Consider the following 11378-nt stretch of genomic DNA (forward strand, 5'->3'; position numbering starts at 1 on the left):
GCACTTTCCTTCCCTTAATTGGCCATACAGGAGTCGCTTAGGGATGTGTCCTGTCAATCGCAGCTGGGATTGCGTGGATGCTTTGCAGACCTGCTCTTCGAAGGACTTCAGTATCCAGTATTTTTTCTTGCCATTGACTAAACTAATAAGACATGAATTGAATACAATGTAACTCATGGCATAGAATTTCACTTTTGAATTGCAGAATTTGATATATGACATTTTCATTCATCTCAGGGGTACTTCAGATGTCAAGTTTTTCTGACTTCATTACTAGCCTGTGTATATATGTGCTAAAAGAATTAAAAAATCTTCCCACCTGACTTGTACCAGATATCACTTCTTGTCAATCTAGGTGTAATTTAATCAAATTTTTTTTTCTTAATGTTGGAAAAATGTCATTTGAGGGTATTGCTGTCAGCTTCAGTATTGCACACATTATTTGCCTACATGTAACTAAGCTAGCAGCCCTGACACTAACATTATTTTGAAGTTTGTTAAATCTTCTAAACTGCACTCTTAGAGGCATTGTATGTCCCTTTGCAACTTTTTGTGTGACTAAAGAGGCCAATCCTTGAGGACATCTGTAATCACCAGGCGCAATTGCATTTTAATCCTTCCTACTACTAGTGCAGTGATACCCAACCTAATTTAACCAGTGGGCCAATTTATTTTCCGACACTCGTGACACAGGCCACATGACTGTAAAGGTACCAAAAAATAAACAGCCACATTTTCTTTAGAAATCAAATATGTTGGCTTATTATCATGTTAAAAAAAAATGATTTGTTCACTTTTCCTGGTAGATTCTAAATTCCACTTGTAGTTTCTTCAACTCTCCCATTTCATGAGCATACAAAGGCTAGGGTGATCAGAGGGCCCTAATGTAGGTAAGATACATTAAAAAAAAAAAAAAAAGGGTTGTTTTTTTAACTCTTTGTGCCGACGTTTTGGCAGGCCAGATGGAACCACATTGCAGGCTGGATCTGGCCCGCAGGCCATAGTTTGGACATCACTGTGCTTCTGCAATACAGGACCCTTCCTTTATGATGGCTCTCCATGTGGATCTATCCAGTGGCACTTTTTCCCAGCTGTTAGCGTCGATTTTGAAGAGCTTCATGTTGTGTTTGCATACATTCGTATACTGTAAAAGTGGACGAACATGCCTATATCAAATAGATGACATAACCAGGTACTTTGTTTCACTGAATTCAGCTACGACCAAATCTTCTGTTTAACACTTGCATACTTGTAACTTTTTTTTTTAAACTGAAATTATATTTTCACACCTTAGGTATGAGATTTAAAAATTTAATTTAAAAAAAAAAAAGATCAACATTCCTTTATGTAGGAAAACAATGTTATATCTGGCTTAAATTTTAAGTGCCTTCATTTGTAATATTATCAGTTAAATTATGCCACAGAGATAAAGGAATGCATGGTCAGCCTACAGGAAGGAAGTTGGTATAGCAATAATATTAAATGATTCACACACAAAAAATAAGCAACTAAAATATTTTTTTTTAAATCCATGATCAATTTTTATATACTAAAAAATAATAATTAAAAATGCCAACAGTAAAATGAGAACAAAAGGTATAACATTCATTATGATTGATAATAAATCACTCAGGACAAACTGAAACATGCTAATAGTACAGACTCACAGCTTGAGTTTTCAATTACCAGTGCACAAATCAAAGATCTAGCAATGTTTTATTTTACCGTTTGACAAGACAGTACTAATTAAATAGTACCTGCATGTATACTTATTCAAAGAGTTCCAAAACTTGCAACATGATAACAATTTTATACTATTTCCAAGAACGCCTAATGGTATTATAGAGATTTTTAAATCATAAATTTTTACCCTTTGAAAATTTTAAAGTAACTATTTGATGTCAATAAATGTGAAAAACATTCTTAGTCATCTCACACAAATACAAAAGTGAATAATTTTAAGAAAGCTAAAGCAGGTGGTAAATGTGCAGATGGGAAAATGCTATGACATTATTTTATCTGTTGTGTCTTCACTAGAGGTCTCTGAAGCTGTTTTCCTTTCATCTGTGGAACCTTCCTTGAAAGACTTTTGTAAAACATAGGCATCGGCAGGCTCTATCCTTTTGTAGTAGTTCTTCTTTTCCTCAACAATCTTGAAGCCAAACTTTTCATAAAACTTTATGGCTCCTTCATTGTTGACTTGCACATGTCTGAGAAATACAAGATCATGAAATACAAGAAACTTAATCAAGTCAAGTTCATTGACAGTAAATGATAGGTGTCATGAAAAAGCACCACAAAAGGTCTACAGACAATTATCAATATAATTTTAAGACAACAGAGTCTTTTTCTAAAAAAACAACTGATTTAATACATTATGGAGGTAATGGTATTCATTGCTATGTAATTTTAAAACTGTTTTAAAAGTTGCAACTATTATAGCTTTTCATGAGATAACAAGGCTTGTTGGTTTTTTTTCTACAATGATATGGGACTAAGATTTTGCATGCAATCATGCTCCCTTGCAGAAAATGATAGCTAATGAATTAAACAAATTATCTGTAACTTTTAAGTCAGAATTTTTATGATTCAATTTCATCAAGAAATTATCTTTTAAAATTACATTTATAAATTGCTTTGGTTTTGGTATCAGTGGGTTTTCATAAAATATGGTTTTCATTCTTTTTCAAATCATCATTTTGTATAAAGTTGCTAAGTTTAGATGAGTACTAAAAGAGAAAAAAACAAACAAACATCAAAGTTAACATTTATCAAATAGCTAGTGGCAATAATTTCATTGTGCAATAATGTGAAATCGATAGGGCATTAGGGAAAATTGAAATAGCTGCTATCTTCACATTGTAACATAAATAGGCGAAGAGTACAATGTTGTAACAGAATACTTAAATCAACAGAATGTTTAAGACTTACAGGAAGACGTTATCAATGTTACCATCTTTTTCACAGATGTTGAGCACATGTTCAAGCATAACAGTACCTATATAAATTTAAAAAAAAGAAACAAAACATGCTTGTCAGATCAATTAAACAAATAATTACAGAGACGCATAATAATATTAAATGAAATTTTTTAAAATATTAAATTACAATGTTTGAATAATGTGATTTTTTTTAGATATATGTAAATATTTACTACTTAATATTTACTTTGTGTAAAAGTTCACCCACTATTCATTTCAATTAACATTAACTTTATAGACACTAACAAAACTTCTAAGATTGACTACCCACCAATGCCAAGTCTTCTGTAAGGAGCCAAACAGCCTAGGGTCATGATGTACAACCGTCGAACATTTTCAGAAGTGTCGATTCGACAGCAAACTGCTCCAATCACAATATCATTATAATATGCTGTGGAAAACCATTAAAATTTACAGCATATAAATAGATGAAATAATAATAATGAAAAAAAAAAAGGGTCGAAGCACTAAGATTTCATTCTCTAATCCAGTGTTTCCCAAACTTTTTCCTTAACAGAACACTTTGCATATTCTGAGTATTTAGCAGAAAACTTGGCTTAATTTTTAGAGAGATTAATTCATGTGGTTGCCTACTAGTTCAGTAGTTTGTAGAACAACTACTCTGGCCTTGCGGAACCCTAGTGACCTAGTGTTCTGCAAAACAGTTTGGGAAACACTGCCCTACTCATTTTAAACTGCTAATTTTTTGGTTGACTTTTGCTACCGGTATGAAAAGAAAAGTGAAAGTAAATGTATTGCTTGCAACCTTAAATACACTGGAATCAAACTTTGGCTACACATTTGACTCAAGGCTAAAGAATAAGCATAAACAGCAAATTTAGCCACATTCAACCAACTCTAAATGCTATGGCTTTGGCAAGTGAGAATATAGGCAGCTAGTCTTACCAAATTTTGCTAATGGCCTAAGGTATAAAAGAATTTTATTCACCCTTGAACCCTTCAATGTCTAAACTCTAAATTTCAATAATTCAACCTTCTAAGTTGTTTTATTTTTTTTAATCAAATGTTTATAATTAATCTAATTAACTGTTTCCTCTTTCTGCCTAAAATGCTTACCCAGTTTAGCTAGTTCACCAACTTCTAGGACATCTTTATAGAACTTGTCATTGTAAGTCACCGGAAAAACAACTTGATTTAATCTTTTAAGTTGCTTAATGTTGTGAGGAGTTATGTCTCCCAACTCAGTTCTACCCCTAGAAAAGAAAGCAAGTTCTCGTACATCAATGTTCTGACACAGAATGTTACCATGCATGTTGACTTTAACATGGATATCTTACTACTACTAAGTTTCATTAGGAACATCAGAATCATTGCAATGATAATCTAAGCAGTCATCTGTCCACCAATCAACTTATCAAAACCTGAAGCAATGAAGTGGCTTGGGGTTTACAGAAGCCTAAAAACATCCGCTCATTGGATTGTAAGCATTTTAAGAATTTTCTTTAATTAAATGAATGAAAAGAGAAAAAAAAAAAGGGCTGTGAGCAGCAGTACCCAACTTTTTTATTTCTCTCATGCAAACTTAAATGCCCCTCTTTGTAACAATGAAGGCCTTTGGCTTCTTACAAAAACTTTATTGAATACAATGATCTTATAAGTACTCCTATTTCCTATCTATGTGTGAAAAGAATGCATTTGTTAAGCAGCCTTTTATGTATGGTAGTGGTTTTGAGTGTTAAGAAATGCCAACTCACTGTGGAATGTAATCAATCAGTAATGTAATTAGATAATTTATTAAACGCCTTTTAGACTTAATGTTAACAAAGTGGATATTTAACTATGTATTGCTTGATTCTTTAATTTAAACAGCTACCCAGTATATTTCCATAATAAGTGTCAGTGTTTCTGATTGGTTGTCTTTTCGATCAGGGTTATAACAGTGACAAGATTCTAAATTTGCTATCATTTTATTTTGATATCCCAGGGGTAACAATTATGTAATTCTATAAATAGACAAGATCTAACAGTGCAGTGATATTAATTATTACAATCTAACTGCTAATCATGATGTCCTTCAACACTGTCACTGGACTTCGAAAATGATCTTAAACTAGTTTTTCTATCATCATATTTATATCAGGGTTAGTAGCACTTTTCCATGACAAAATTTTAGGAGATTTTAGGAGGTTTTTTTAAAGTATGAAATGTATGATATGTGTGAGTGTTTTCTATCCGTTTGTGTGATACATAGTAAAACATACACAAAACTAAGCATTTATCAAATCAATTATTGTTATTTGATTTTAAAAATAATAAATATTGTTATGACTTTGCCATGCGCACCGCCATCCAAGATAGTGCAGAAAGAAGGTGCGCACTATCAGTGACCAGACAAGTCGGATGTTGACATAAGAGACTAACGATTTCCGCCCAAGTCTAGAGCCAATATGGAGATGCTGTGCTCAAGGCAGATGTCCTTTGTGTTTGTCATGTCTCCGTGTAAATAAACGTCTATGTCTCGTTGAGTTGCCTCCCTTCAGTTATTACAATTGGTCTCAGAAGTGGGATTATAGGCGACTCAACGAGAGGAGGTAGGATTCTAGCACAATGGCATCTTTGAATCAACTAGACCAGCTTTTAGTTAAAGAGCTAAGGCAGGAACTTCGTTACAGACGCCTGAAGCTTGGTGGTAGCAAGGAGGTGCTTACAGCTCGTCTTCGGCAAGCCCTAATTGATGAAGACGAAGATCCGGAGACCTACCTATTTGAAATTGAACCGGAGATTTATGAGCTTATTAGCAAAATAAATGAAGGTATTGATGCAATGTGTGAACAAATGAACAGTATGGGGAACAAGGTAGATAAAATGGTGTCTCAGCTGAAAGAAGGAGTAGACTCGTTGGTAAAGGAGCAGTTGCCTGTAGACTCGTTGGTCAAGAAGTTGCGTGGTCAAGACTGTGGTTGCACAAACAGTGGTGACGGAGACGCTGGGGATTTGAGCGCCGTCTGTGTCTGTGTTGTGGGCAAGTCTTGTGGTTGTGACTTTCAAGACGAGAAACGTGATGGCGATTGCTGTGATGATCTCAACGGGATGTACCGAGTTGAACGGAAGGCGACAAATGAAGAAACTGAAGTCTGTTATGTGCCTGAAGCGTTTGTTCCTGTTGTACCTGTTACCAATACCTCAATGAGCCGGACAAATCAAGACAACGTTGGGTCTGCGTTCGAGCCTGTTGCTATGGACTTTAAAGACCTCTGCCTATCTTCCGGTGCCTACAAAGGAAATTCGAAGCTCGACAACTGCATCCAGAAGTTTACCATGAATTGTACGTGCGGCGCATCACACATAGAATTTAGATGCCAACAAAACCACCAACAGGGCATATGTACTTCTACCATCATCATCGACATTGGCATAGATGAATGTCAATCGGACCACTCTAAATCTGAACCGTCAAGAGGAAGACATTTTCCACTTGAAACTGAAGAGACCTGTATTCTGGACGTGAGACTGTTGTCTGATGATGACTGCGGAGCATTGGACTTTGTTTGCAACGTGGCTGCATGTGAACCTGCAGCTCCGTTGAGAGGCGTCTGTCGGGAAGGTCTGCTGAGACAGCGTGTCCGATCAACGGCTGTGCTGAAGAAAACAGTGCTCGACACTGTCTCTTTGTGTGTCAAACGGCCACGTCATCGTCGCAACAACAGCCTGGTCAACTGGAGAAAGAGAAAGCGGCACTGGAGGAAAACAATGCGGATGGCTTCGTGGGGAACACGCTCCCTGCCGCCTGTGGCTCCATCTGATCAACCTCCACCTGAACTGTCAAACCTCAGCTGCAGTGTTTCTTTTCGGGACGAAAAGTGCTAAGACGGGGGCAATGTTATGATTTTGTCATGCGCACCGCCATCCAAGATAGTGCAGAAAGAAGGTGCGCACTATCAGTGACCAGACAAGTCGGATGTTGACATGAGAGACTAACGTTTTCCGCTCAAGTAGAGCCAATATGGAGATGCTGTACTCAAGGCAGATGCCCTCTTTCTTTGTCATGTCTCTATGTAAATAAACGTCTATGTCTCGTTGAGTTGCCTCCCTTCAGTTATTACAATAAGATCTAGACTAATTCGCTAAAATTCGCGGACTTTAACTCTAAGTCACTAAATTTTGCGGACTTTTCACGGCTGTGTGAGAATTATCTTCACTAGATTCTAGTGATTTCGAGTAAATCTAGAGTATAGATATAAGTCACTAAAATTCGCGGACTTTTCGCGGCTGTGTGCGAATTATATTCACTGAATATACCGTAGATCTAGAGTCTAGATCTAAGTCACTAAAATTTGCGGACTTTTCGCGGCAGTGTGCGAATTATCTTCACTGAATATATCGTAGATCTAGTCTAGATCTAAGTCACTAAATTTGCCGGCTTTTCTCTTCTTTGTGCTAATTATCTTCACTAGACTCTAAGTGATTTAGCGTAAATCTAGAATCTAGCGTATTTCTAGAGACATTAGATGTATCGAGATTATTAAATTGACTAAAATTCACTGAGTTTTCAGGTTAGGTGCGAATTATCTTCACTAGATCTAACTTAGATCTAGATACTATTACCAGATACTAGCTAGATCTAGAAGATTTACGGACTTTCAACGCGAAGTCACTCTTACACTCACAACAAGAAGATTTTAGGTGAGGGAGGGCCCGGAGGGGTGTAGCCTACACATTTGTCTGGTAATTGCACTAATTATAGACAATAGTCACTACAGACTAGATCTAGCGCGTCTTTAGTGGTAACAATAAATGGAAACAAACATTTCTACGCTGACTTCAGAAAAATACTGCCAGGTGAAATGCTTGCTTGAGCCAAGGCCATCCTCAATCACGAGGTTGCGCTTCCCAAGTGGGTGAAAGGCGGTGTAGAAGCGTCACTAGTCAGCTCATTAACACAGCCAGCCCGTAAGGTTATGCGATCAGAATGCCTGGTTAGGCTGCTTCCCCCCCCCCCCCCCTGCATTTTTAGCAAGAAATAAGCAAGATTAAAAATTTTAGGAGAGTGGAAAAATTTTAGGAGATTTTCGGCAATTTTTAGGAGAATTTTTGGATTTTAGGAGACTTTTCATTTTTAGGAGATTTTAGGAGTTTTTAGGAGCGCTACGAACCCTGTTATATATTAAAAAGTAAAAAAAAATACTTGGATTACTCCCCAACATAACTCTTAGCACTAATTAGTGATTATCATTCTGCTGTATACATGGCCTTTGAGGCCTCTGCTGAGTAACAATGAATACCGGTAGTAATAGTGGGAAGCGTGGTCGAGAGGCTAAGTACGCTTGAACTTAACTTGGCTAACTATGAAGGGGGCTCGAGATTCGACACCCGACTCGAGTTGTGTTTACTGAGCACCTAAAGGCAGCACAGAAAACATTCTCCTAGATACCCCCCACCCCCCCAACTGGTCCATAAATGAGATTGGACCAAAGCGCTCTGAGCATGCTATAAGCATGAAAGTAGCGCTATATAAAAGTTGCAGACTAACATCTAATCTATATTATCTAGCTTATCTAGCTTAACTTAAGCTACCTAGTTCTAGATCTATAATAGTATATAGATAAATTAATAATTAAGATTGTAGATTTTAGGTCTATATCTAGTTTTCATTAAATGCAAATCAAGCCCAGACTCAACTGTAACAGAATTAGATCTAACTACTTTTTTAAATCGAGACCACAGACTCTAGATCCTAGTATACTAGTCAGATCCAATAGTACTATAGAAATTCATCCTCTATGGTCAACTCGCGACTGGCACAAGAAAAACTGGTCGCCCCCACCTCCATTACATAGATGTAATAAAACTGACCTCAAATCAGTGAACATCAATACTGACAATTGGGAAGACATAGCTCTAGACGGCAACAGATGGAGAGAGACAGTGACCAAGAAAGCTATGGACAGTGAAAGTACATGGGTCTCAGCTCAGGAAGAAAAATGCACAATCCGAAAAACTGCCAGCTCCTCTACCACCGAAGCAAAAGCCACCTTAACCTGCGCTATCTGTGGACGGGAGTGTCTCTCCAAAATAGGGCTCCACAGCCACATGAGGAAGTGTGCTCTGAGTCTGAGATGAACCATAGTCGTTCTATGACTGAAGGAGGCCAATGACGAGCAATATACAATCTATATATTATATTTAAATATATTATACAATAATACAATGTCTAGAGTCTAAATCTAAGTCTAGATCTACTAGAGATCTGATCTTAGTCATCTTAGAATCTTAGTCTTGGCATCTAGATATATTCTATATTTAGAATTTTAACTTAAGTCTAGCTAGATCTATCAGTATTATTGATTATTCAGTATCATTCATGATTCATATTTTTATCATTCATTGAAAATAGCTAATCATGGAATTGTAATTGTTCATTCTAATAATTCTAGACTCAACAAGACTAGTCTACTAACTAAAGTTAAAGTCTAGCTAGAGTCCTACTGTAACTCTTGTCTCTATGAGTCTAGTACTAGGACCCCTAATTCCTAGACCTAAGACAAGACTAATGTAAATTTAAGTATGTAAATAATAAAAAATATATTATGATTTTATATGTAAACATAGATTTAAGATCTATATTATATACTATATAACTATATTGTTACTAGACTCTATAATCTATGTCGACTACATCTATCTCTATATAATTTTAATTATATAATCTATGTCAATCAATTGAGTCAATCTATCAATTTAGTATGTCTATGACTATGTCGTCTATGATTATCATTATCATTATACTGTAACACTGTAATGACTGTAACTAGTTACTAGTGACTTAGTCCTTAGTCTAGTAGGACTGTAGTGTAACTTAAATCTTTTAAAGTTTTTTTAAGTTAAGTAAGTTTTTAGTAACTATGAATTATGATATTTGAGTTTTTGACTATGATATTGTAACTGTTATTTTTGTAATTGTTTTACATTTTAATTAATCGTTATTAATCACATAAAAATGTAATTCACTGGATCATTACTAGTGACTAGTCATTTAGTTAGTAGATTTAGATCTAATTCATAATTGAAAATTATTAATTGTAATGCTATTTTTTTTTATTTATTAAACTATTAAAATTCTAGATTAGATCTAGATTCTAGAATAAGATCTAGATCTACTTCTAGATCTAGAATTCTAGATTCAAGCTGCTCATTGTAAACACATTTATACATAGATCTAGATTTATATTTTGGTAATTTAACATACTTGGTCATTGTGTGTGATAGTAACCACACACCAAAAATTGGATGTGTAGCCAATACAATGTGTTGATTATAGAAGTAAGGTAAAAAGACAAACCCGCCAGCGGAAGTGGAATACTTGGTTTTGTTTTTTTTTTCCTAAGGAAATTATAGATTAGATCTACATAGATCAGATCTAGTTCTATTTTCTAGCTAAAAGCTTTGAGTTTGAAACTCAGGGTCAAAATTCTTTAGCTAAGTTTTAAAAAACAGACGCTTACTATTTTTTAAAATTAAAAATGCTTCGCCCAGATCTAGATTTGTTTCGTGTTTTTTTTTTAAATCTGAATTTGATAATTCAAAGACATGTAGATTCTAGCTAGATCTATAGATACTGTCTACATCAGTGTTTCCCAAACTGTGTTAGCGGAACCCTAGTGTTCCGCGAGGCCTGTATAGGTGCTCATTAAACTACTGGAATAATTAATTAAACCTAGATCTAGTAGGTCACCCGTAAATTAATTAATCTCTCTTTAAAAAAGCTAAGTATTCCTCTAAAGAGCTAAAAAGTGTGGGAAACACTGATCTACATTTCTGTTTTTACATGGGCGTAGCCGTGTTTTAGAGAAATGGGGAGGGGTAAAATTAAGCGTATAAAACTCTCTCTCTCTCTCTCTCTCTCTCTATATATATATATATATATATATATATATATATATATATATATATATATATATATATATATATATATATATATATATATATATATATATATATATATATATATATATATATATATATATATATATATATATATATATATATATATATATATATATATATGTATATATATATATATATATATATATATATAAATTCCTCATGAGCTCACTGCAATGCTTTTTGGCTTCAATCTTGGTTTGATGACAGGTTAACACCTGGAAGCCGGTGCATTAATTTCTGCCAACTTGTGGAGTTTTCTCCTATGGTTATGTGGAAAAACGGTCAGATTAATAAGGTTCCTCTTTGGACCTGTATACAATGGCGCCGAACACTCTCCTCATCCACAACGTGATGACTGAGTGATGCACAGGAACATTGTTTGCATTGATTAGCCCAGTTTTAAGTATATAGTGCTGGACATAACAACATTAGACAATGAAAAATCCAGCTGATCTGTCAGATAGTCAACGCACCAACAAAAACATTTAGCAT

At 35.1% G+C, this 11378-nt stretch overlaps 1 protein-coding gene across 1 annotated transcript; it reads right to left on the bottom strand.

The window, feature by feature from the left end:
- Positions 1-1624: 1624 nt before the first annotated feature.
- On the bottom strand, positions 1625-10340 carry LOC106062755 (N-alpha-acetyltransferase 50-like). Its single transcript, XM_013221061.2, has 5 exons — positions 10189-10340; positions 4059-4195; positions 3253-3372; positions 2932-2998; positions 1625-2210 (listed from the first exon to the last, which is right to left on the bottom strand). Exons 1-5 carry the CDS (start codon positions 10194-10196, stop codon positions 2003-2005), a joined length of 540 nt encoding a protein of 179 aa, XP_013076515.1. The 5' UTR covers positions 10197-10340; the 3' UTR covers positions 1625-2002.
- Positions 10341-11378: the final 1038 nt, after the last annotated feature.

The sequence above is a fragment of the Biomphalaria glabrata genome, chromosome 14 (assembly GCF_947242115.1).
Source record: "Biomphalaria glabrata chromosome 14, xgBioGlab47.1, whole genome shotgun sequence".
NCBI classification, from domain to species: domain Eukaryota; kingdom Metazoa; phylum Mollusca; class Gastropoda; family Planorbidae; genus Biomphalaria; species Biomphalaria glabrata.